We start from the raw sequence: 27,794 nt of genomic DNA, 5'->3' as shown, positions 1-27,794 counted from the left end.
AAGCGAGGCTGAGCAAGGGGGTGTTCCTCCTTGTCCCCTCCTCCTTGCCCAAGAAAAAAACTTGACCAGCCCCCTTTCCATTCCCATGGATCGTATGACGGGAGACTCCAGCTCCGAGACATCTGCTCCGTTAATAACAACGGAGCGCGTCCCCGCGTCTCCTGCGATCACATCTCCCGTTGTGTCCCCTCCTCCTCCTGCCATCTTCCCCAGAATTGGGCTCTCTGTGTTATTTGTGTAAACGTGGTGATCATGAGGAGCCACCGTGCATGTGCCCTCCACGTTTTCCGTCTGTAGCCCAACCAAGCGCGTCCCTGCCTGCTCCCTCCCTCCTGCGCCTACGAGAGGCGAGTAGCGGCGGCGGAGCGAGCAGCAGCACCCGGTGCCATAGAGCAGCACATTTCTTTTTGTTTGTGCGCTCCGCAGGCTGCTGGCTGAACGACTTCGCATCCTCACGGCTGCTGGCAGCGTTGTTGTAGGAGAGGACAACGAAGGGCGGATGAACAAAACAAAGATCTACAAGTCTAATGTCTGAACAAGCCTGAACTGTGGGATATTCTGTCTGATATTTGTCTTTCCACAAGCTTTTTTGTTTGTTTTGGCCACCATGGAGTCGGTGGAGAAGGAGTGTGGAGCGCTGGGTGGATTATTCCAGGCCATCGTTAACGACATGAAGGTAACACACAGATATTAAAGTAGACTCGGATTTGATGTGACCTTTGTGGTTGTACGGTGGCTGATCGGACACATATTTTTACTGCCTTTGTCTCTTTCACCGGGTCCTCCCCCCACTAGATACACCGCTGCAGGACAAATTGAAAGATGAAACATGTTTCTCTTTGTGTGATTTGCATAAAGTGCAGCAGGTCAGTCAGGCAGTGGTTGCCACAACACTTAAGCCAGTGTGTCCACCTGTTTACCACACAATACCTGCTGCATGGAGGCATCAGCAGAACATATGATTTTATCTCAAAATTACGCGATGTGTTTTTAGAACATAACATCATAATCAAACAATAACAATCTCCAAGTAGTCGGTTCATGGAAAGAAATAAGAAAAGAGAGCAAACAAAAGTAGGAGAGAATGTACATTTATTATAATGCAAAACTGGTGATGGGACCTTTGACCCCAGATTACTGTTTCCTCTTCATCCTGTCTATGGAATAATGCTTTGAAAGAAAATAACCTTTCCACCACCCCAGCCTTTTGAACTGAAACAGGCTTGACACATTACTGATTATGCTTTATGATGTTTGGCCCTGTGGCAGGAAATCATTTCTGCAGTTTAAGTATGCAATCGGAACCCTGACCTAAGTTATTTAATTGACTCACCTTGCAGGTAATTTCTTGCAGGTAGTTTAGTGAATTTCAAGATAGTTTGATATAATTTCTTAAGCAGGAATTGGATGGCTCTCACCATCAATCCCTCACAAGCAAGTGTGTGTATTAGTGCGTGTTTGTTGGGGGAGGGGTCAAGTCAAGGAAGTTGTACCAGGGTGGTCTGCTGTTGTTTGTGATGACAGATGGAAAGTGTGAACATATCCATCAGGCCTGCAGGCAGATCCCAGTCTTCACATTGTCTGAGACATTCATCACGCATACAAAGTGCTCATAACAGGAAGCAAGTCCCGCATCAGGCTGTGCTTTCAACCTTACAGATTTCTCATTGATTTGAAGGCCCACGGGGTTGTGGTGCCTTCGGCCAGACTATTTATGGACTCACCATTTGTCAGGCTCCAATGAAATCAGCTTTCAGCTAATGGCAGCGCTGCTTTGGTTTCCTATATTTCTCTTTTGTGTTGTGCTCACGCCAGGACCAGAGAGAGATAGACAGAGGCTCTCAGAAAGAGGGAGTCTGTGTATTGATAAGCAGCACAAATGAATGAGGCTGAACCCTTAGTCAGCACAGTATCGATGTCCACTGTCTGAGAAAAAGATCTGACCTCATTTCCGTTGCTTTGCTGGGCAACACAAGCCCGTTAGGCCAGGTTTAACCCCTGGAGCAAAGCAGCACAGCTTTTCTGATTGTGAACAACGTTGGAGTAAAGTTCTGATTTATTCACGGTGCACATACAAAGAACTTATATAGTCTTGCTTCTTGTGTACTGAACTATAGACATAAGAAACTCAGCTGCACCTGTTGGTTATATAACAAAAAATAATAGTGTAGGAGATGTTAGAACAGTAGTCAGAGGGTGAAGCCAGTACAGCAGTGACTCATCTGGATAAGATCAGGAATCAAGAATTAGATCAGCAATTGGAGCAGAGCTGAGTAGCACATAAGGTCCAGTCGAAAAGTCGTTTTTAGTTTGGGAACTTTCATAACTGAGTGAAATTACCTAGAACTGTCTAAGTGACAGCCAAGATATGGGCTGTTCTAATTCTGTAAATGCTAAGGAAAGAATCCCCAATGCTTTAATAATTATCTCCTTTAGCACAGGATACACTGGACCTTCGCTTATGAGAGAAAGGTGATATTTGCACATATACTTGTATAGCGAGGCTTGATTATTTTCATCCAGTTGTACTAGCTGGGACTCATGTGGATGAATATATGGATGGTGGGATGCGTATGAGTAGCCCATGACAGCACTGTATTTCACTTTTTTGAAATTTTTCATACCGTTTTCAGTTATCATCTCTAATTCATTATGCATGACATGATTTTCATGTAACATGACACAACATGATATCGCTGTAAACAAAGTATCTGAAGCACTTTTTTGTAGAATATTATTCGAACCATAGTAGTTTCAGTGCTGCAGACCCACATCACAGCTATGTGGAAGTGTAACCGGATTCTCATTTCTCCTATTATCATTCTTTCACCTCATGATGGTTTCCACAAGGTCAAGGAATAGAGCTTTGGAAAAGATGATGGGAGGTAATTTTTCTGACTATTCAACCGGACCCAGATGGATTTAAAGTCTCTGAGTGTGGAAAGCTATCACTTTTTACATTGTCCTTAAGCACTAAGGATGATTCTTTCAACCTCCCCTTCCAGTAAATGATGGGTCAAGCCTTCTTCTCCTTACTTCAATCTTTCTATTCACCCTCCCTGGGCCTTGCTCGGTGTGGAAGAAGATGAAAATGTGCCCCCCCTCCTTCTTGATTACTCCCTCTTTGCCCGCTTCCTCACCTAGGAACATCCTCCCTCCCGCCCCTGGGAGTCGGCGACCACACAAGCTAATTAGACACCTGTTGAAGTCAAGTGCAAACAGTGATGCTGTGAAGCTCTCGCTCAAGTTTTATTTTTTTACAATTTTTTGGAGAAGACGGCTCCTGGATCACTATCTGAGGCAGAGACTTTATCCAAGGGAAGCTGGGAGTTAACCTCTATCATTGCCAGATTTGGGGTTATACCTGAAGTAATTGGGAGTAGGACTTGTTCCTGATTGCACATTTGCTACATATAGTAGGCATGTGTAACCCCCTTTTTTGGCTCGTATCCATTAAAGTGGCACACAGGGGTTATACCTTTCCTCCCTTATTCCAGGGCTCAAGCTCTTGCTTTAATGGGATCTGGCCTTGAATGTGTTTTATGTTTGGCTTCTGCTCTTATAGCCCCAGGCAGAGTGTGATGATCCAACGCTAAATCTAATCCAGATTTTTTTAAAGACACGCCCATGCTACCTGCACATAAACAGTCTTGGTATGAAGTATGCATAGCTCTTTCAAGCAACAGAAGCCTGGAACTTGTGTGCACACATGAGAGAGGATGGCGATTTTGCTGATTGATAATGATATGAAATAAGCACTAAGGCATCACATTGACAGATTGAAAAATAAGTCAGAGCATGGAGTTTATTAAAAGCCAGTCTTCAACCCCAAAGTAAGAACTCAAGCACTCTTTGACTTATTGCAACTGCATTTGGTTTTCAGTCCTGTATTTTATCTGTCTGAATTTATGAGAAAACTGAATAGAGCTGGCACTTACATTTCATCAAGTTGCACCAGACAGTACACTCTTAGAGTAAACATGATGTCTTCTCAAATCTGTGTGCATACTGTGTGTGTTTGACAGGATGTGCCCTTACACTTAAATGTCCTTGGTGAGATATTTATTTCACGCAGTACTTTCCCTTTCTCTTATCAGAGCTCTTATCCTGTGTGGGAAGACTTCAGTGCCAAGGCCACCAAGCTACACTCTCAACTCAGGTGAGAAGTGGTTCAACAGCAAACTTCTACTGTATGAAGAAAGTTCTTATGTAATGTTTACAGACTCTTTGCGGAGTCAGGGTGCAGTGAACATATGCCAATGTATTTACAGGACAACAATTCTGGCAACAGTGGCCTTTTTGGATGCCTTTCAGAAAGTGGCGGACATGGCTACCAACTCTAGAGGTGAGAGGAATAATATCGCATTAATTCATGCTCATACACTGTCAAGTTAAGTCTCAAAAAAAAAGTTGAACTCACCATTTTATCTCTTTTCTTCATGGGTTGTTGTGCATTTAAATATTTGTGTCTTGCTTGAGCATAATGTAGAAATACCCTTTTGAGCACCTTCAAACACAGTGTTGTCTGCACCTTTTTTCCATTTGTTCAAGTGGTACGAAGGGTTATAGCAGATGGCAGGGATAGTCTTTCAGCTATACAGATTTTCTTCTTGGTTTTTAAATGTGACACTCTGCAAATCGCTATTCATGCAGGACAAGTAAACAGAATATTCATAGCTTTGTCATGTTCTTCTGAAAGTGGACAGTTGGTGCAACACTCTTGGCTGCCTCTCACAATCGTTGTGCCATGCTAAGATATCCAATGTGGGCAAGGCTATCGGGGGAGGCGGCTCAAAGAAATGAAAATCTGGGCTTATTGTTTTTCAGTCTTAATGAGGTCTGCTGATCTTCTTTGTCACACTGCTAACAGCAGCAGAGAGGCTGACCACAGGGGCGACTGATTAACACAGATTTGTTTGGAGTTGATCGTCGAGAGCAGTATGTAGGTCAAAAAGATCCTGCTAACTCGGACGAGCGTGCGAAGGCTCCTGACATGTGCTCAAATGCAATCACACAGGCGTTGAACCAAACAGGCACGCACACACATACATGCACTCACACATGTATTGACACATGTATTCAAAAGTGACAGCTGGTAGGTGGCCAACTGACCTTACAGGTCACATGCCAGGATACTTTTAAACACTTTTACCAGTCCTTATTGACCACTGACTGCTGGAGAAAACAGCCAAAGTGGAATATCTTCAATAGTGTTCAACCAGTCACCAGTACAGAGTTTATTGCCATGGCGATACATCAAGCTACCATAAATGATTCCTGATGAGAACGCACGTGAGTTATGCAAAATGACTTGGGGCTCAGTTCAACCTGCGGGCAGGGTATAGCTGGCAGTCTGCTTCAATAAAAGGAAGGTGTGGACCATGGCAAGCCAAAACTTCAAAGCAAAAGTGCAGGATTTTTTTACTGCAGTGAAACGAGCAGAATGATCGATGGCCCAGAGAGAGATCAGAAAGATGGGTAAACTGACTTTAGCAGCTGACTGTAGACACATAACAGCCCTGTAAGTGTGTCACTCATACACCCACTCTCTCTTCTGCTTCTCTCTGAGCGACATTAACTGAAGGATTAATGTCATCCTTCTCAGGCCACCGACTGTGTGAATGATGAGAGACTTTGAGAGCAATTAAAGATAAACTAATGAAACATGAATCAGACTTATACTGAATGGTCAATGGACCATGGAACATTGTTTTATGGATAGCAGAATTTACTTTTACACAATACTGTGTATGGGGTTTCCAACCAAAGATGTGGATGTGTGAGGCTTTGACTCTAATAACGTTGAGAGATTGTCAAACAGTAGGATGAAGTGACCCATTTGTCAAAAATGTTTGTATTAAACCCAATGCATTTTGGTCTGTTGTGTGGACAAGAGCGTGTGCTTTTAATGGGTTTGAAATAAATAAAAGCATCTTTGAAGGAGAACAATTTACAACTGAGCAAACAGTGAACTGATGCGGTCACAATTAAAACCTCACAAACACATACACTCTCTACAATGAGATCAACTAACAGATGCAGGGTCTTGAATCAAATCCAGTGTAAAGAATATTTCTATGCTTCTGTGCACAGTGGGGAAAATGTCAAAATGAGTAGCCACAACAATGTGAAATGCAGATAAAACAGTTTGATTTAGACTGTATTTGTTTTCATGCACCGGCATATTTTAGAACATAGCAAATTACCTCCTGTTTTGGTGATCTTGATGCATACTTACAGAATCAAAGGAGTCATGTTGATGGACCTACATTTCCAGTCTGAAGAACATGGAGTACCCCAGCTTTGATAAGCTCACTCAGTGTCTAATAAATATTTCCAGGAGAACACATGCTAAAAGTTTTGATTGTCAAAGGACATGCCGTTGCACCCAGACTAAACACACAGTTTCTAAAGTTAAGTCTCCCATTCAACACTATGCATGTGACAGAGATGGCCTTCAGTACTCTGGTAACAATAAAAACAAAATCCCATAACAAGCTAACATAAATATCACGCCTGACATGTCAGCCCTGAAGAGGTTTGGAAGCCCAAGCCCAAGGTAACCAATGAGTCTGCGGCCCTCAACTGGATTGGTTTTGAGAACAAAGGAAGAAAACTCAAGTCCTGCTTTCTCAGCTAACGATGTAATCCAGTCCAGTTTTTATACCGTAACATATAACTACACCTGGTTTCTACCAGCTCCAGCTACTAGAGTGCATCTAGTGTAGAGTCAGCAGATAGAAAAATCTTGTTAACGATCACGCTCTCAGCTCCATCAGGTAAAACAAAAACAGTGGATGGTCTCTTTCTTGGTGGTTATTAGTTGAGTGCACATTTCCTGATTGGATTTAATCTGTTTTGAATCAATTGCTGCTAACTCTTTCTCACTATTACTGACTGACTGCTGATCGACAGATCGGTGGTACATGGGTTATTGGGTTGAGGCTGAATATTTCAATTATGATCATATATTTATTGTTATGTCTTAGTTGGCATTTAAAAGAGACACAATAAGAGTGGAGTGGAGTTTCTTGTTTTTGGTGTGCATAATCCATAACTGAATTGGACTGGTCTGCGTTTCGTTTTTGTAAAAGCTGGGACCAATCACTGTGATTTCAACCGAATCAGTCGCCCACTCAGAAGCTGCAAAAACATTTCCTACATTGTGAAATTCCCCCTATGTGCAGCTTTTCATCTATAAATAAAGCATATTTTTCTGGACTGTAAATTGTTAATGAATCATACCAAGAAAAAAAAGAAGACATTTTTAGTTTGCCCCTGCGTTTCACTGTAAAGAATGTTTTAAACATTGCAACTTCTTAGGGAATCTACCAATTTTGGCTGCAGCGGTTTCTATAAAAGCCTGTAAAATCCTGGAGGGACTAATATTATGAATGCTGCAGCAGCGATACTATTTTTGCTATTGCAAGCCTGTTGCCATTTTAGCATTTAGTATGTAACGCTGTTGTGGGACAACTTATTACTGATGAAATGCAGCTGCTTTGACTATACACAGAATGTGCAGTTTGAGGGCATAACTTTGAGCTCTCGGGTGTGTTTTGGACTAAACATTTCACCAGAAACAAACCTTAGGTAATCTTAAAGTACTTACTTGACCTTATCTTTGAACTTTTATCTTTTTAATTGGTTCAAAGAATGCAGAACATATTGTACAGTTTATATGTGCTCTAAAACAGAGTGTCATTTCAATCCTATTTCTCCTGTGGGAGCTGTTTTAGTCTTTCCGTGCTCCAAACTCTAATTAATTTGGCAGGAGGAATGTCGATATTTATTGGAACTGGCCTGTGGTGCACAGGAATAACCTTTCAACCTCAGGCTGCTGGCTCCAAAGACATAGTTAGGCAACTTTGACCTTCAGGCAGCTGCAATGTTATAATGAAATTTTCTTTTAATACATCACCATGCAGATGTCGTACTCGTTGCACTTTTGTTGTCATTTTAATCTTAATAACTCAAGACTCTTCAGGAAATGGAAGATAAATAGCATAATAACATTACTTGCTCACCATTTTGTAAGTCCTATTTCTGTCCCTGTAGCTGTTTCTCCTCACTCTCTGTCTGCCTGTTTCCCCTCGTGTGTGTGTGGGTCTCGCTGCCTGCAGCGATCATGTTTGTCCCAGCGTCTTCACAGCCATATAGGGCTGATTGCTCCACAGGGGGTGTACCCTCAGCTATGAACTGTTGGCCGTCATTTCTGTCACCCTGAACCCTTCTTGTGTTTTTGAGACAAGCTGCAGCTGTTAGAACAGCTGGAGGTTTCATCACGTTCTTCTTCTGTCTACTTTAATCTACCTTTAACACACTCACCCCGTCACCCCTTTAACTCTCACACTCTGAAGTCTGTACACGCTTCGCTGCTCTTTGCCAAAGAAAGCAACATTTCCTCTCATTCAGTACTTCTTGATAGATCCAGAGAGAGGACAGTAAATGGGAAAATATTATATGATTTCCTGTCCTAACTTTTTTGTTGTCTTTTACTGCGAGGTCAGCTTCTCATATAAACCCCTGATAACTGTATTATGTGTGAAATGGCCCCCTCTGCCTCCACCTAAGTCAGCCTCCTCTCAGCATGTGTCAAAAACACCTCGGTCTGTGTTCATGTTTGGGCTTCCTCTTGCATGGGCAGTCAGTTTTTGGAGTTTATGGTCATGGCGTCAGCGTCTGTGTTTTATGAAGCAGCTGTAAGAGTTGGCTGCCAGGCGTTTTGGCACTTTGTCTGACAGTGCTGTTTCTTCAAGCTGCGTTGATGGATCCACGTCTGAAGGCACGTCTGCCTCTGTGAACTGGAAGCTTGCATCTGGGTTCAATAAAGGTCTGCTAACCGCAAAGACTATATTAGATGGCTATATTTGGAGAATTTAAACCTCACAAAGATACATGTTTCATATTTCAACACCCATCTTTCCTGTGACTTAGTTTGAAGCCCTGCTGCTCTTTGGAATGCTTTATTATTAGACCGGTCAGGCTAATGGATTGTGGTGTATCGTCTAGACCTTTTTTGTTACTCATTTTAAAAGCTGTGCAAAGCATATAAGAAGACTGGACTCACTGTGTGTTGCTCCTGCTAGACTGGCCAACATATGTGTCGTCCTATTTTTCATCATGGTTTGTTTGAATAGATGTCAAAGGGCTGGTAGACCAGGGCTAATGGTCCATGAGAGTATGAAACAGGCTCTATGATTTTTGAGAGAGTATGGTAGGTCTAATGGGGGGCAAACTGACCTGGATGGGGGTTGTGGTTGCTGTGGGATTTCCACAGCTCAGGGTATCCAGGGTAGGCAGAGGCGTTGAGTTAATCCTCTTAGCCCCACTCTGTAACACACAGACAGAGACTGCCTTTGCTTCCCTTCCTCATCAGCCAACCCCAGCTTTAAAACTTCACACTCAGGGATCACTGGACAGACAGCCGTGCACTGCAAGTTTGTCCACACTAATGTAGCCCTTCTTTCTTTTTATATGCACACCAGAGCCGGTAGAGTACATGCACCATTACACACATATATACACAGCCGTAATGTTCCTGGGAGCCATTGCAAGCCCTTTCTGGTTGCTTCTGTCTTTTCCCTCTTACTTGTAGAGTGCACACTGAGTGAAGGTATGCTTGTAGATCAGTGTGTCAGCGAAGCAGTAATCTGCTTGGCCGCTGTACTTCTCTGGGTTGGCAGATGGGACGGATATCCCTACCACCATCTGGACAGCCTGGCATAGACGAGATGCGGTCGTGGCCTAATGCTGAGCGAGATCAGGGGATTACTGTCTTCCCTGCTATCCCAGCAGCACAGCTATTTTTATGGACATGTCGAATAATGAGTGTACCCATGTGATCAGAACTGACATTCATCAAGCCTGGCATTTCATGTCGAGATACAAATCTGTGTTGTAATCTATGCACCAGAACCAGGAGGTTAGAATCTGGGACTATGGACCTGAATCTTAAAATGAGCTTATAGATTTTTGTGTTTTGGATTATGTTCATTAAGTTGCATAGATAAATGCATTTGTTGATACATAATGGTTTGTTGTGCCATTTTGGTGATTGTATGCTGGCTGTTCAGATATTTCATGACCTTCAACTGTTAGGCCAAATTAAGTACCGACAGAAGCCTCTTATTTCCCCTTCAGCTGTTTACCTTGTCTGTCAGACTGAGCTAAATAGTTTCCAACACAGTTCTTCATGACTTGTCTCAAGAGTTTATAGGCTTTAACCTCAAAAGTCAATGTGGTCATCCTGCAATAGAATGTTTTCCAGCCATTATAGTATCTAGATGCAAAAAGTAAAGGGTGAAGTTGCCCCAGTAATGTGAGGAACAGACGACAAAGGGGAAATAATGATCGGAGGGAAAACAAATCTTTTGGTTTTGCATAACTTTCATGCTGAGGTTGAATACCAAACTAAGGAGACAAACATGAGGCTAGAGGGGAACACTGTGTTCAGCTATATCCTGAACATGAACTCAGCTGCAAAGGAAGCAAGAGAGGGGAGGGAAAATACACCAGACAGCTTGTAGAGGAATGTAAGGGAGGACTTTGAAAGGGGTAATGAAAGGAATATGCACAGTTTCTATGAACTGAAGTGGCTCATTTAAACTTTTAGAAATAAATTGCAGAGAATTAATGATTTTACATGCCAGTAAGAGACCAAATATAAGGATATATGTTTTCAGCATATAGATACATAGATATATTGTTTGGAGCATATAAGGCATGTTTATATTTCTCGATGCTCAAATCTGACGCTTATACATAAATGAATGCAGAAGAAGATGGAGAGTGATGATAAACTTCAGGTTAACTTAATACTTTAAATGCTACAGATGGAGATGGACTTAATTGAATGTTATATGTTTAACAGGAGGAGCAGCAGTGGTGTCAGCATTGTATGCAGGATTGTTTGCAAATGAGCAGAGCGGCATTAAGTGGGCAATGTTTTCAGCTGAGATAAGAACAATTGCAGGACAACTTGAGTCACAATATGAAACTGCCTCACCGGTTCAGCTCTTATAAAGAGAGTTCTACATTTGCTATCAAGGATCCTGGCTCTCACATAAAGATTTATTACATTCCATCACCTTTAGATTTCAGTATCCTCATAAGGCCGGAAGTGAAAGCACTTTTAGATACTTTGAAGTCTCTTGTTTTATCTCTCTTCGTCCCTTTTTTCATCTTCAGTGAAAAGCACATCTGGACAAGGAGTAGTGAGTATTTTTAGCAACATTTATGTCCCTGAACAGGAAGCTCCAGCAGAGAAAAAATGCTTGTTTTCCTCCTTCTCCTCCTTGAGTCTCTTCCTAATGCACACCCAGAACATCAGGGCTCACCGTGGGCCGTCTGTGTCTGCGGATATTTCTGGTTGAGAGGTGAAACTTGCTGTGCATTGTCTGGTCAGGCAACAATGGGATGAGTGTGTGTTTGTTTGAGACTAAAACAATTGATCTTGAGGCCACTTCCTGTGCCTTTTAGTTGTATTGTTGCTGGTAACAAGAGACATTCCACATTTACAGTAAGGAAGTGACACAAAGGCTTGGAATGAAGTTTTGATTTCTACTACAGGCACACATGGCACACATGTTGACTTATAAACAAACACATTTGTTTAGGGTTAGGGATATTTTCAGCCTCTCAAATGTCGGGATTTGCTTATTTCCCCGCATTATAACATCCATGCATCCAACCATCCATTATCTGTACTTCCCTCATCCTGTTCAAGCTGGAGCCTGTCAGCGTTTTCATTAGGCAAGAGGTTAGGTAAACACGCTGGACAGGTCGCCAAAACGGGACAGAAACAAACGTGACTACACTAAAAAAAAAAGAACCAATTTAAACGAAATGTTTCTGTTGCTAAAAAAAACAAACAAATGAACTGAGTTCACCGTCAAGGACAGAGCAACATTTTCAAGAAGTTTGAAAGACAGTGCCGGCTGCAAACCAGAAAAATTTATCTGATTCACGTGAATATATATATTTATATCAAGTACAACTCAAAACTCTTTTTACTGTGTAACAACCATGCAGGTTCATAATAATTTAATTTTAGAATCACAAATTAACCTAATTTACAGAAACCAGAGTACCCAGAGAAAAGCCATACCGTACCAAGTTAACATGCAAACTCCACACAGGAAGGCTCTTGCTGAGATTTAAAGTAGGAACTTGCTTTGAGGCAACAGTGTTAATCATCATTAGCAGTGTTAATGTCATGTGACATTGATGATGTCTAGAAAGTTGTGATTTTCATTTTTCACTATTTTGTGAAATTTAATCTTTTAATTGATAATTGAGAGATCACTTGATAAACTTTATAAAAAATGACAGCCCTGCTATCACACACATATTAACAGAATTGTTTCCCTAATCCACACAAAAAATATGTCTGTCTTTTTCTGTCTTGTTTTGTTTGGAAAACTGCTCCAGAAACTCCAGAATTACCTTATTTTTTAAAATTTCTATGGTTCTGAAGTGATGACCTATTTAAAGGAATCTGCAAGATGAAGTTAGTCACGTTTTAGAAATGCAATCTTTGTTTTTAAGACAAATATGTTATCTGAATTTCTAAAAATGTGATTTGTATTGCTGAAATAATTTTTCCATGTCTAATATTGTTAGCTAATGTTTTCACCGTTGCCTAGTTGTGTCAGTATTGTTTGAATGATATAATTGCAATAATCGGTTGCTATTAAATGTTTTTTTAAGAGTGCTTTTTGCTTCTGATATAATAATGCACAACGTTAGGTGTGGAGCTGCTGCCTCAGTCCTGCCTGCCTTCTCTGTCCTTAACCTCTAAACAAAGAGCAAGCAGAGTACAGAACCCGTGCAACTAGAAATGAAAGCAAAACATGCATATAGTATATTCCTTTCTCTTAATTTAGGTTAAGCACAGCTAAAAAGAAAAAAAAAGGACTTGTTTTACAATGGGAGTGAAAACCCCTTTGGTGAGGTAATGTCCAAATATCAAATATTAAGTTAGCATAATTATGGTGACATTTTTAGTTACAGCACCCTTAAAGTATCAATGATTGCTTTGTGAAACCTCCCCACAGATTTAGCTCTCTTTTTTTCAAAAACTTTACGCTTCCTTCTCAGATTGTATCTTTGATTCCCTTTATGGCATTTTAATTAGGTCAGGACAAAAAAAGTGCAGTAATTATTTTCACATATACTTAGGAGGTGAAACCAGCATGAACAAAGATGAAAGTAGATGTTTGTTTGATAAAAGCTATTTCTCCAACTAAAGCAATGTGAGATCACTTGGGCTTTCTTCATAATATGAAATACAGTTTTCACCACAGTGTCACCATACTGTGAATATGGACTTAATTATAATCACGACCAGGGAATTGGATGAAACACTAATTCATTCATGCTGAAGTCAAGCTCAAAGTGGGAATATTCTCAGATTTTAAATTAAAGGGACTGTTTCTCAAAAGACACACATTCGAATTGTAGCTGTTCTGGTGCAGGACAATACTCCATTCCACAATCCATGTCTACATGAAGTTGTTTCATCCACTAATCTTCTTTAGATCAGAGGCTGTAGCTCCCGAACCAGCAGACATAATGGATGCTGCTTTATTTATTAATCCGAGTACGTCCACTGTGTTGTACCATCAGATCTCCAGCTGGGCTTAGAAGTCAGTTTTTGATGATGTCAACATATGATGATTGATAAGATTTTGAATTCAGAAGTTTCAGATTGATGTTTTCTTCATTCGTAGCTAGATGAGACTAACGAAGATCACAGAATCAGAGCAGTTTCTCCTCAATCTCTCTCTTCCTTTTTTTTCATGAAAAAAGTTTTACTGATTGGTTTTGCTTTCTTGGAGGACATTTGCCCTATCATAAAAAGATTTTGAAAACAATGGAAAACATTAAATCATCCAATTCTTTCCACTTGCTCCTACTCTCTGTGAATTACGTATTAAGTGGACTTGATGTGGTAGATGTATTGGCAGTGCCTGTTGCACCTGCAGCAGACACCCGACACTTCCTCTGCCCCCCGACTGACTAAACTCACCCTCCACCACAGCAGTATGTCCCTCTTTCATCCTACAATCGCCTCCAATTTGATCTCATAGCCCCTTTCATCCATCAGTGCCCTTCACTGTTTCCCTGCCAGTTCACGCTCTGTGTCGCTTAAAAGGGTTGGGTGAGGGAGGATAAAGGCAGGGAGCTTAACTGTCTGTGCCAGCCGCCGTCAGCTCCAAATCCAAGGTGCCAGTGTGAGAAATAACTGTTGTCCCATGGATGATGGAATTTCCTGAGCTCAGCAGCGGCTGTATGAGAGCCCAGCTAAATGAAAGGGACTTCATATTCCTAGAAATGTTAACAGTTTGGATGTTCTGTACTTTTCTCTTGTACATTCTGCACCAATCCTTTTATTTACACAGGAAATAGAGATAGTTGGAGCTCAAACTGATCTCAGATGACTTGAATTCAGACTGAAAACTGGAGGTAACACACAAGTCCGTCTGGAGTTAAATCTCACTCCAACTTGGTAGTCTGAGCTCCAAAGAAATCTGAGTTAAACACCAGGGTTTAGATGTTGAATGAAAGAGATGGTTAAGCAAAGCTCCCATGTTGAAGACATCAGGGAGTGAAGGCTGTGGCAGTTTAGCTCCTGGCAGGAGAGCCCCCTATAAAGAAGGCCTATTAAGATGCTCCTCCTTCCCCAAGGAATCGGGAGAGTTAATCAGAACCAGAGCTCGGGTTGGAACCACTAACTAAATGCTGGGACCACACTGTACTGGTCGTGGAGATTGGAGTTTTATGCCCCCCCCCCCAATGTGGGTTTGACCTACCTTCCCACAAGCAATACACACCATATCTTACTAGGCTTTAAATGTCTGTTGAGCATATGCAGTGAGCCAGGCGCCATCAGTGTCAGATACGGGCACAGCAGCGCTCATGTAATGAACCACACATTGTGGCGCTGTTCAGTTGTTCCCAGTTGTTTGTTCCATGGCTCAAGATATATAGCTGAGTTGCATAACAGATCCCCTCCATCCTGGTTTTGCTTCGTTCGTGGATGTCTGCAATAAGGTCGGTCCAGCTCCCTTTAGATCCCCAGAGGTCTCACTTTGCAAAATAACCACTTTTCCAGTTATTACATACTGGTAGGCAGCCATCTAGCTACTTGAAAGTTTATTTAAGTGGCTTCCAAGCTGAATAAGAATGTGGAGAAGAAAGAGATGAAACCTTAAGAAGAGGTATTCACTTTCAAAGAAACATGGAAAGTAAAACTTTTCTATACTCTGCTAAATATCTGTCTTTCTAGACAGACTAAACCCTCCTCCTAGCTATATATATATTTGTCACAATGTTGTGTAGCCATGCAGGGTGCTGTGGGAGTAAATTGCTGCATCCCTGTTCATCCAGTCGAGGCCAGAGGCTGGCTGGATTAGTGGACATAGCCAGGAAGCCTCTGAAGCTCCCCAGGATGTAGCTGTCAGCTGATCCCCTTTTGGGAGGGGAAGAAAGAGCGGAAGAGGCGGGAGGGAAATTGGCAGGTGTGGAAGGGACAACAGAGCAAGGGCTTTCTCCAGCTAACAGTGACATTGGCAAGGTCTGTTAAAAAGATATAAAGGGCCACATTGCTCCTTCCAGCACTCCTTCAGACTTCCACCATCCTGCAAGACCTGCCTCTGTAATGTCTGTATGAAGAAAAATTACAAATTTAGTACATTTCTCTCAAGGCTTAAAACTTGGCCTCATGAATTGGTATAAATGGTTTCATTATTGTGACATGTACTCCATTTCTTAATAGAAGGACCCCTCTTTAGCTATTTATAGCATAGGTTCAGCATATAGGATCCACATGTTACTTCAATCACTTGTTTAATGCCTGTATGTGACACAGCTGGAGAAACTTTCACCTCTAACCCCACCGCTAAATTAGTCACCTAGCAAAGCAGAACGACCCTAACCTCCTCTGCCCATCATACAAACACACTCAAGTTATTCTACATGTGTCTGCTGAAAATGTCTCTGTGAGACAGGGTCCAGATCTGTTTAGGGTCTTTGAACTAGTATAATACTAAGTGAAGTTGACAAGCTAGTATCGGAGTGAAATGGTCTTTGTATTACAGTGCTACATGATATCACCTGGAGACAGTAACCTAGTTTCTTTATATCATCAGGAAAGGAGCACAGATCTCACCGGACAACAATCTGGAGCATTCCTCACACTCGGTTTCATTTCAGGCCTGCTATATTAGTTGTGCGATTTAATTGGTGCAACACTCTTTCCTCCTGCCTGTTTTTACAGTGAAGGGTAGAGCTGGTGTCTCTTTCTCTCTGCCTGCCCTGCATGAATGGTGTTTAGGAAATCGGACAGGAAAGGCAGAGCAGACAGGGAAGAATAGAGGGATATCCCCTTACAGGGTTCCCTCCTTTTTCCTTCAGGATAGAAGGGGTGTTGGAAAGGCTGGGGGGGTTATTAAATCACACCACCTGTCCACACACAAACGTCAGCACATGCACTCCAAAAATCATTCATTAAAACATACAATCATGCATGCTTACCCTGTGAGGCCTGTGTGCTGCCGTCCAATGACCCATCTCTCTACTTTTGCATTTTTGTGTGTGTGTATGGTGAGAGACATTCAGATTAGCTGTATGTGGCCCAGATTACAACAGGATCAGCGCCACCACATATTACACAGGCCTGTGAACCATCAGCAAGACAGTGAATCAGCCACGGCTTTAGAAGCTTAAGACCCCATTTAATTACACTTCTGGAGAGAGGAAAAGTACAGTAACCATTTTCATACAAGCTGTTGTTTATACTTTGTTTTCTTGTTATTTACATATATGAGAGTCATGTATGCAGTCTTGAAGCGTTAAGGGGAAAATGCTTGTTTTATAAAGAAGAAAAGAGGGAAAGTAAGGCTCTAGTCTTCAGGCACGGTTTCTTGTTTGCATCACCCAAACAAATGTGACATTTATGGACTCTGCTTGCAGTCAAGAGTGTGCTCACCTTGTGGCTACAGCTGGAAATGCTTCTCTAGATGAGAAATAAAACCCTTATAAGTCCATTTGACAGGAGGGAATTAGAATACTTCACTCATGTGTTGGGTCCTTGCATGGAAAAATCTTATTTTTCTAGGCCAAGGCACATACTGGTGATTTGTAATGACAAGCTCTTCAAGTGTAGTTGACAGTTTGTTTTTCATTTTGTCTTACCAAGGTGCCACCAGGGACATCGGCTCAGCTCTGACAAGGATGTGTATGCGACACCGCAGCATTGAGACAAAACTACGCCATTTTACCAAGTAAGAGTCACTTATATTTCTTTTGTCTTTGCAATGTTTTTTTCTCCCTAAGGGTAACTTTTTTGAGTTTCCAGGTTCCATCCCCTTTTTTTTTTAGCCATAATCTGATTCTGCTGCTCTTCGCTGAGACTTTTTCTGTCATATAAATGAAGCCATTTGTTGTTGCCCACATCCTTGGACTCGTTCTTCTCTTTTTTATCTCTGTAGTGTCCTCATGGAAGGCTTGGTTACGCCGCTCCAAGACAGGATAGAGGAATGGAAAAAGACAGCTAATCAGCTGGACAAAGACCATGCCAAAGGTTAACAACCAGAAAAACAAAAGTCTCTATTAATAAACAATGTCTTTTGGAAATGTATACACTTTTTTTTTTCCACTTTCTCTCAACGCAGAATACAAGAGATCTCGTCATGAAATTAAACGGAAGTCATTAGATACCATAAAACTCCAGAAGAAAGCAAGAAAAGGTGAGGAATGCTTTTGAAGGATGCACATTAATAGATCTGATATAAAACAGATGAAATTTGATTGAATGCTGCTTGGCTGCTGGTTCTGAGGGTGTCATAGTGTCTAATAGTGAAACAGCACCATCTAAAGGGCCGAATGAGAAATGATAACTCAGTCAAATGCAAATGAGTGGTACGATTTCTGAAGTTTGTTTGCAGCTTTGGATGACTTACTTTATAAATCAAAGACATTAACCTCTCTTCTGGCTGTGCTTGGATTAGCCCCTACTGCTGGTTGTAATTGACTTCCTATTGGCATTAAGCACCAGTTGTGGGGTCTAGTCGTAAACGTACAATGTGCTGCAGTTTTATACAGCTAATTCTGCCTGTTCTTCTGTCTCTCCACCCCTGCCTCTTACTGCAACGCTCCTCTGTTTCTTTCTGGCTCTTTACCCTGGCTGTAGAGCTTCTAGGTATGTCAGCTGTTCTTGCCCCTTAATGAGAACTTCACCAGCATCAAAACCCTCATTAAATCAACCTGCCAGTCAGACAAAGCACTGTGCTCTCTTAGCATTTTTGGTTAAAGGGTGGAATATTTCAACTTGTTAGAGGGAAATGCTTCTTTACTACAGAAGATTGATAGGACTATTCTGTCTGTAAGGTGACTAAATTATTGCCTGCTAGCTGACATTGCGTTGAGCTCAGCACTAAGATTACTTGAACCTACGCAACAGTCCAACTACAAACACCCTTAAATCATGAATTAACACACTATATTGTGTTTCTTTGATCCATGCAAAAAAGTTCAAGATTTCTATTGATTCTGAACTTAGAGCATCGACGGCTGGTGATGGCTTCATACATACTGTAGTCTTATAACAATGGCAGCTTATCAACCATCTCATTTCCCATATTTATAAATTTAAGATGCACACACTGTAAATCCATAGGTTCTTCTTCCATAGGTGTCAGTTCATTAGCTTTTTCCACACCAAGAAGTTTTTGTGTACGTAAAAAATAAAAGACATATTTTCTTCTTGCACAAGTGTCCTGTCAAGTCATGAGCCCGCGAAGCAGCTAAATGCTACATTCATACATCAATAACTGACCTTATTAACTTTGCATGTCCTGCTGCGAAATGCCAAAAAATGACATGAAATAAATGACAAAGAATACTGCACATTTGTTTTGCATTTGCTAGTGTCTTGTAACTTGCCCTTGCTTTCAAACAGCCCGTCTTGCTTGCTTCAGATGTCGCCCTTCTATTTTTCATAAACGCTTTTGTTAAATGGGGAGAAATTTATGATTACGTATCTGTCACACAAAAAGTCATTACTTTAATAATAGTTTCTTTGTCATGTGGTGACATTTAACTTCATGATGAAGGCTAATAGCTAAAACTTCTTTTTGAGGGCCTACAAATTGATAAGCTGTCACATATTTATGGATCTCTACCATTTATTGGAGCATTATTAAAAGCTTTAACAAAGCTGATATGTGGTGAACATGCTGAGAATGTTCAGATAAATCTGCAGCCTCCTCCTTGTTAGATAACAAGATTGTTGTCAGGGATTTCAATTCAGGCAACATACTGAGTCAGTGTAGCTTATTATAATATTCAGTTTCTACTGTACATTCAATAAATATGTTACTGTAGAGTTAACAAAAAATGCTAAGATACAGTGTACAGTATGATATAGGGTGTTTGCAAGAGATTGGCAGTGTGTCTGTAAATGAGGCATTTCATTGGTCATCTTCATCTCATTCTGTCATTGATTCATTTATCATCTCATGTGCCAGGGAATGCAGTCTTGGATAGCTGACCATTCTTTACAGTAGTATTTTTCTGTTCACATCCATTTCAGGATCTGCACATCATCGCTGTTTGACAACATGTTTCAGCATCCTCTCATTCCCATGTGCACGAACCATCTGAGTGCCATGTTTGTTCGTGCATTGCCCTCGAGTGCACGGCAGCTTATCATTTTTTGTTCTAATCATTTTTACTCTTTTCCTTCTCCCTGACACTTCATGTCACTTCTGTAATTATCTCCCACCCCTTCAATTCCCCTCTGTTTTCATTCCTCCTCCTCCTCTGTTTACTCAACTCCCCTCTCCTCTGACCTCCCTCGTTCCAACCTTCCCACCCTCTTCTGTGCCTCTGCGCCCTTGCTGTTGCCGTGCACAGGCCGGGGAAACCTGCGACCCCAGCTGGACAGTGCCATGCAAGACGTCAGCGACTTGTATCTGCTGATGGAGGAGACGGAGAAGCAGGCGGTGCGAAGAGCACTCTTGGAGGAGAGAGGACGTTACTGTACATTCATCAATTTACTTCAGCCTGTGGTGGTGAGCAACACAAAGCCTTCATATGCCTTGCATTATATATTCAAAGAGCACTGATTGTAAAATTACTGTATGTTTGAGCCTTTAGGCTCTTTTTGATGTTATAGATGTTTAATTGAATCCATCCTGTTTTCCTTCCAGAATGTGGAAATTGCCATGCTTGGAGAGATAACACATTTACAAGCCATTGTAGATGACCTCACTGTGTTAACCGAAGACCCACAAAAGCTGCCCCCGGCCAGTGAGCAGGTATCAGGGGTGCCCTTCTCCTAATTCTTTTTATGTTGATAATGCACTTAACATTTTACTTTCCAACAGATGGTCAGTTAATTTGGATCACAATAACATTTCCAAGGTTATGACAAAATCAAAATGTTGCTGTAATGAATTACAACTTTAGTGCCATAAACAGCCATTGTTAAGCCAGAGCTTTTACTCTCCCCAGCTGCGATAAAAAGCTGCTAAATTAACAAAAGTGTATCAATCCACAGGTGTAATGGTCCCCAAAACACATGGTTTACTCCAGGCTGTGTAACTTCTGCTGCAAATTTCAGTGCCTGTCACAAAAGTCGTAAAAGCACTGCATGCCAATATCTATTGCTGCAACTATGTTATCACCATGTTGTAATGTGTTGTGACAGGTGATCCGGGACCTGAAAGGCTCTGACTATAGCTGGTCCTACCAGACCCCTCCTTCTTCGCCCAGTAGCACCAGCTCCAGGAAAAGTAGCATGTGCAGGTACATATTAACACACACACACACACTTTGTTGCACTAGCTGCACAGAGTTATCTGTTCACTTGGTTAAAAATCCTCTCCAGGCATGCTCAAAAATAGATAGAAATACTCTGCTTTGACAAAAAACTTCCTTCATGTTATTTGTGGCTGATATATGTGTACTTAATGATGGATTTTGTTGATGCAGGGACTGTTCTAAACAAGCATACATGCATGTTCTCAATTTTGACCCCACCTAATATCACAAAAGCGAAGAAATTAAACTTTTTAAGTCACACATTCATTCGTGTTACCCTCTTCACCGAGCTGCCTGACTATATGAGACAGTTGACATGCAGTACCTGTGGTATCTTGCCAGCTCCTTAGCCTTTGCTCCTGGCAGATTTATCATTCTCAAGCTTCTTACTGCCAGATTACATCAAAGGCTGTCAAACATCACAGCCTGAAAGCCACGAGACTACGCGACAACCCTAAAGACACAAATTTGTAGTGTTGACGACGATAGTTCAATAGTTTATTTGTAAATGTGCAATTCTAGGTTAAGAGAAAAATCTGAATTTAAAAATGAAAAAAAAATTATGTTGAGTTTAAGGGATTTTAGTATATTGTGTTACAGTTCCTGTCAGATATGCTTTGATTTTTGTACTAATTAACACCTTATCCTTTTTTTAGTGCTCTGTCTTTACTGACATTTCAACCACTGACAAATGTGTGGTTATAAAATATTTAATTATAATTAAAGTCCATGTTTTTCCAAATTGTCTCTTAATAAAACAAAACCTTTGACTTAAATGTTTAGCTGTAAAACAGCTCCATTTTGAAATAGAAAGTGTCTAAGATACAAAAGTTTGATAATACAGTAAGATGTAGAAAAACAAGCTTATTTATCAAAGGAGAGAAAAGACTTAAAGATGGTCTGTGGTTTTAAATTATTAATGAATATTTGGTTTGCCATATTTAATTTGGCATTCCTCTTTAAGCCACATGCTAGAGAATGAAGATTAATGAGAAATGATAACGGCAGATATGTACCAGAGGGAGATGGGAGAGAGGAGGTGTGGGAGAGGATTGCGGAGGGGAAGGTGAGAAGCGCAAGTTGCACATTTAAAAAATGTGTGGGTGACAAAGAGAAGCAACGCTGAGTGAGAATAACAAAGCAGGAGACAAAAAGCACAAAGGCAGCTCTTAATCTTCAGAGGGAAATGCAAATCAAATAAGGGATAATGTTTTAATGCTCTTTGATGCACAAAAATTAAAAAGAACGGCGCAATTGAAACGGCCTTCATGCTCTCAGCTTTTTGTGATTAAATTTTCATTTAACCTTTTTTGTCTTTAGCACAGCTTACACACAAACCTTCTTCATTCATAAAGAAAAGTTTCTGAACTGGGGATGAGAATGTGATAATATTGATCGTAATACTCATTAATATGCATACTTAGATTTATACTGTTGTGATATCCTGCCAACAGCCTGCTCCAGATGCCCTCAGCAGGAGCCCATCGGCTCAGCAGCGTCTCCTCCCACGACTCAGGCTTCGTCTCCCAGGATGCCAACACCCATTCTAAGCCTCCGTCACCCATGCCCTCTGATATCACCAGCCAGGTAGCAGTCACAGCTAAGATCCTAAATGTTCTTTTTTATCAGAGGTAGATAGAGAAGCAGAGATTTTATACTCCAGAAAAACAGCCTTGTTATCTCCAGGGATTCCTCAGGCAATAATGCCGCAGGGCAGGAAGACACGGCAACAACACCACTTTCTTGTCAAAGTGTATGTAAAATGATACCCTCTTTAACAATGGTTTTCCATCTGGTTTCCTCAATATGCTTTTTAATGTTTGCATTTCAGACACAAATCCCTAGTCTCAGTGCGAGCTTGATAGTCAATCTGAGCTTTTTGAGTCTCCTGTAATAGAGCCTTATCATTTGCAAATGTTCAGTTCTTATCCCACTGGACTGATAAAGTTATTCAGACTCTCAAAGTCTGAGCAGACTGTAGTGTGCAGAGCACACTCGGCAGCATAACAGCACACCAACTGATGCAATTTTCTTTTTCTGAAGAAATAATTTTACAGGCTACTTTATTTTTGATCTCGTCTATAGTCTATAACTCCCATAGGGGAGTGAAAAAAATCCTTCTCTCTCAAGTTTATCAGCACTCTTCTGCAATTCTCACCCTCTTTCTATGCGTCTCTCACACCTACATCCTTCTCCCTATTTCCTTTTGGAACTGCACTGTTGTTGATTCCATCTTCCCTTTCTCAGAAATCAACAAGCTCAGCCTCCTCTGAGGCTTCAGAGACCTGCCAGTCTGTCAGCGAGTGCAACTCTCCTACAGCGGTTAGTACTGCATGCATCTCTCACCAATCCACTTGCCTTGCTGGACACACACACTTGCAGATATACGCTCACTCACACATGCTGATGTGCACTGCATTTCCCTCATTGTTATCTATGGCTTAAAAAAGCCTGTGGGCTATCCATGGCAGCTGCAGTGCAGTTTGACGTGGACTATTCATGGATGTTGAGCACTCTGACTCAGACTTATCTGTCCATTCTGCAGTTTGGCTCATGCTCATCCTTCGGTACCTTCCGCCCTGCTTTCTCTCACACTGGCACCATCAGGCCTCTCTCTGTCATACCTCCTGCGTCCCCCACATTTAACCACCCCCTTGGATCCAACAATCCCTCACCCTCATCAAAGGTTCCTAGCTGGAAGGTTTGTTTTTATTTGCATTTTTTTGTTTAGGTTCTCTCTTTTAAACCTTTGTTGCTTCTTTGCTTTTTGTGTTTTATCACTGCCATGAACATTCTGTCATGCAGATGCACCCCACAACCACCACTTTGCTGTTTTCACTAAACTAAGATTTAACACAAAGCCATAGCCTACTCTTGTCTGCTTATCTTTGCACATGCATCTAGCCAGATCATGAGCCTTATCAGCAGCCTCTGTGTTTAATTAAGAGTGCAACTGTTGGATGGCAAACTCTGGAGATGCAAAGTTGGAAAATAGTTTGATTATTCCATCTGCAGCTGCAGGAATGGGCCAAGTCAAGTTCTTGTGAGCCATCGTTGGCCAGCACTCTGCAGCGCAGGAGGGAGGATAAGATGAGAGAAATGGAGGCTCCACCCAGTCCGCAGGGATACTCTGGGATGCAACCAGATGACCCACACAGAGTGAGAAGTGGCCCAGGAATTATTACAGCCAAGGTATGAGGTCCCCAGAAGGTGAAAAATGTAAATGTCAGTAAATTAATTTGTATGGCACGGGGGTTGCAGTGTGGTGTATGGCTTTGTAAACATGCACTAATCTGTATGTGTTTCATACCTGCCTGGGATTGTGTATGCCTCTGCTTCAGCATGGAGAGCCCCTATCTCCAGCAGCGAATACCCTAGCTATGGTTCTGACAAGAGGCTTGAGTATTGAGCAGCAGAAGAGCAGCAGAGACTCTCTGCAGTACTCCAGTGGCTACAGCACACAGACCAACACCCCCTCCTGCTCTGAGGACACCATACCCTCACAAGGTAATTCTCATCCTGAACAGCTAACACTTCTTCAGCATGTTTAGCAAATGATTACCTCTCTGTTCCAGTTTCATTGAGTATTAACAATGGTGTGATTTCACTTTTAAATCACTGTCAGTGAATTTTGATGTGATAGAGGAGCTACAAATTAATTCATCAAAAAGACAGCTACCAGTGTTTTTATCGGTCAGTGTTAGAAATAAAAATCACACGACTTATTGTCACTTTTAGGTTCTGATTATGAGTGCTACTCCCTCAACGGGGATGCTGACAATGAAGGGCAGGCAGACTTTGACAAGTCTTCCACCATCCCCCGCCACAGTAACATTGCTCAGAGCTACCGCCGTATGATCCAAACCAAGAGGCCTGCCAGCACAGCAGGTATACCTGCAGGTAAGAGCCTGCAGGTAACTCCTAATGGCGCTGGGGGAAGCGTTTCTGGAGCTATTACCTCTGGGACAGCCACCATCCGCCGGACGCCATCCTCAAAAACTGGTGTGAGACGCACACCGTCCACATCAGGCCCCATTCCAATTCGCCCACCCATTGTGCCGGTTAAAACCCCCACAGTACCAGACTCTCCAGGGTATGGTAGCCCATCCCATCATCACACAAGCAGCGAGGAGTTTCTGTATGGTGATGACCCATCCGCTAGTGACTACACGAGGGCCTCTCCAAAGCGGATGAGCCTTCCTGACACAGCTTGGGGCTACGGAGGAGGAGGCACAGACAGGACTGTTTACACCCAGCAAGCTGCTGGGATTGTCTCCCACAGTGCCGAGGAGGACCCTCTGCTCGCTGCCAACCGTCACAGCCTGGTGGAGAAGATAGGAGAGCTGGTAGCCAGTGCCCATGCCCTTGGTGAGGGTCAGTTCCCATTCCCCAGTTTGCTTCCAGGGGATTTGACTCACTGTTCTCCCAAGGAACTGTCCTCTGTGACCCAGGATGATGTGGATATGCTAGTGACTATACGACGGGGGGTGAAGCTGCGCAAAACAGTCACTGATGACAGGTCAGCTCCCAGGATCCTTTGGTAGTTGAGGGGGAGGAGATGGTGTTAGGACACAGCTGTGGTGCTCTTATTTACGAGCATAAGGTTTGTAATAAATAACAGGAGCTCTTGTGTAACACTTGAACTGAGGCTCAAGCAACAAAGACAATGTTACCTGTGAATGAAGGCCAGTCGAGTAATGAGGGGCTATGAACAATGTCAAGTCATTTCATATCATGTATGTATCCTTGTTTTTTCTATCATTCTGTTTTGTTTTGTTGACTTTGTGGCTGTTCCCTGTGTGACCAGTTATTTCAGCCCAGTTTGTCCCTGTGGACCCCATCATTAACACGTCACTCTACTGGGAAGTGAATGCTCTTTGTTCTTTCTCTTAAGCTCATGCTATATTGTGCATTTCTCTATTTACACAGCCACCTGTCAGTGGAAAGTGAAGGACGCGGAGCTCTGTGAGCCTGTCTCTTTGTTGTGTTTCTCATTGTTTCTGTCCAAGTACTGTTTTACTGTTTTGTTTAAATAAGCTGGACAGCAGCTGTATAATTTCATAAATAGAAGCAATATGGCAGTGCTTATATTGCTGTACTGTACTGTCAATATATTCTGCGATTAAACAGGCTTTTACTGTAAAATGCCTTTTTTTCATGTTTTTTTTGTCCCTTTTTTGATAAATGGTCTATATCAGTGCTGTAATAAATGAAATATAGACCAGCAGTTGTCAACATAAATTAAGTTAAGTTATAAATTAATTAAGGAATATTTAAATGTAAACTAGGCTCCAGCAATTTTCCCCTGCCTTTTAAAGTTATTTTTATTATGTTATTTTTTCCTCTCAACTTGAGTTTTTTTTTTTTTTTTAAATCTGTAGCAAGAACAGAAAAATCCTTCCACGTATGCTTTCTTTACTGTAGATTCTCATATTTTAGTTAACAATCCATTTTGTATGGCTTTACCAGGACAGTGGTTATAATTTCACAACAATTTTCAAACGTTTTATTGTAGGTCACCATTTTCTTTTTGTAGGTCAGCTCTGTGAGGCTCCAGGACTGTGTCCAACAGTGCAGTACTTTAAACAGACAGGTGGGGGCGCCGCAGATCCTTACAGGTGCCGTTAAGTGGACAGTGAAGGGGGATTTCGTTTGATGTTGCTTCTTCAGTGCTGTTATTTCTTAAAGATTATATAGATGGTAAGTAGATGGGTGAAAGGAAGAAAGAGGCACATGCAGTATAAGGACTTGTTCATGTTCAACAAAACAGTGAACACATAACAGAAGCTGTGCTCTTACAGTCCATGTAACATTGTAACAAAAATGCAGTATGGTTTATATTAATAGAGCTCCCATAAACTGTTGGAGATTTTATTTCCAGGCAAACATATGGGCCACCTCACAGGTGGGACTTAATAAAACAGTGTAAATTAACATTTGCACACTGTTTGCAAGCTTTTACTTTGTAAAACAAACTCCGGGGTGTGTGAAATTTATATATCCATGAGCTGCTGAAAGTCCCCCCATTATTTAGTGAAATATTGGCCCTGCTGCTAAACTGACTGAATAAAGTGTTTTTACCCTGGAGAACAGTGATGATGAACCGCAGCCCCCTTTGCCTGGAAAAGAAGCCTGTTTTCAGAGTCTACTGCTGTATGATGTATGTATGAGCATAAAGTGCATTTAGAAGCATATAAACAGGGCCACTTAATGGTGTACACTCAGAAAAAAGGGAAACATGCATATCAGATCTGAATAAGTGGGAAATTAAGGGCGGGATGAGAAGTGTTTCTGAAACAGAGAGGGATCTAATCTTATGTGCTGAAAATTACTCAGTTGTTTGTTGTTGTTTCTTGCACCAAGATTGGCGTACAAAAAAGTGGAACTGGATTGAAATTAAGAGACTAAATTCACGCCTGATTGGCACCAGAGAATAAGGAAGAGACGGTTGAATTTTTGCTTTAACTGTTGATGATGAGGGCAGGTTTTCTCTTTTGGTTTGCTTGTTTTTGGGAGCCATTTAAAAGATGCTGAAGGACCTGCAAGTCTCTGGAAATCATCAGTCTTCTCTGGCTGAGATGCCTTCAGTATTTTTCACATTCAACCCCAATGGGTTCCCCATAATCCTGCCAGCCTCATGAATAGCACATTATTGAATTTACACCATTAGCCCATTGCCTTGAACTTGGTGAGTAATGGATACCTACCTTAATGGCTTTGGCTTGATGGGATAATTAACGCAGAAAAGAGCTGAAGAATTCTATTGTGCATCCAAGGTTTTGTTCTCACTGCTTAAACTGTATTCCAAAGAGAATATCAACACTGCATTTTCTTGCAAATCTCACTTCTCATTTAGGCAGATTAATAGACGCAACTGAGCTGTGCTAATTTGAATTTTCTTTGATTTTCTAATGTCATTCTCCAGTATCTTTCGATGAAGGGAGCAATCTTTTAACATGAGATTA

At 41.6% G+C, this 27,794-nt stretch overlaps 1 protein-coding gene across 2 annotated transcripts; it reads left to right on the top strand.

Moving 5' to 3' along the window:
* The first annotated feature begins 91 nt into the window (after positions 1-91).
* On the top strand, positions 92-25,972 carry mtss1la (MTSS I-BAR domain containing 2a). 2 transcript variants are annotated; one of them, XM_072385452.1, is made up of 15 exons: positions 93-676; positions 4,098-4,159; positions 4,272-4,345; positions 17,204-17,288; positions 17,496-17,587; positions 17,679-17,753; positions 19,921-20,078; positions 20,217-20,324; positions 20,717-20,814; positions 22,284-22,416; positions 23,077-23,151; positions 23,375-23,530; positions 23,845-24,021; positions 24,171-24,336; positions 24,568-25,972. In XM_072385452.1, exons 1-15 carry the CDS (start codon positions 608-610, stop codon positions 25,371-25,373), a joined length of 2,334 nt encoding a protein of 777 aa, XP_072241553.1. In that variant the 5' UTR covers positions 93-607; the 3' UTR covers positions 25,374-25,972. The 2 variants fall into 2 exon arrangements, with proteins under 2 accessions (XP_072241554.1, XP_072241553.1); XM_072385453.1 differs by lacking the exon at positions 23,375-23,530 and having other exon boundaries at positions 92-676.
* Positions 25,973-27,794: the final 1,822 nt, after the last annotated feature.

The sequence above is a fragment of the Leuresthes tenuis genome, unplaced genomic scaffold (genome assembly GCF_036924035.1).
Source record: "Leuresthes tenuis unplaced genomic scaffold, fLeuTen1.0.hap1 SCAF_5, whole genome shotgun sequence".
Lineage (NCBI taxonomy): Eukaryota > Metazoa > Chordata > Actinopteri > Atheriniformes > Atherinopsidae > Leuresthes > Leuresthes tenuis.
This window is presented reverse-complemented; position numbering and strand designations above follow the sequence as displayed.

Excerpts from the sequence above, each read along its gene's own strand:
- mtss1la (XM_072385452.1), top strand. The coding sequence starts at position 608 with ATGGAGTCGGTGGAGAAGGAGTGTGGAGCGCTGGGTGGATTATTCCAG. Across the intron at positions 23,531-23,844 it reads CAAAGGTTCCTAGCTGGAAG|CTGCAGGAATGGGCCAAGTC; the intron begins GTTTGTTTTTAT and ends TTCCATCTGCAG. Across the intron at positions 24,337-24,567 it reads GGACACCATACCCTCACAAG|GTTCTGATTATGAGTGCTAC; the intron begins GTAATTCTCATC and ends TGTCACTTTTAG.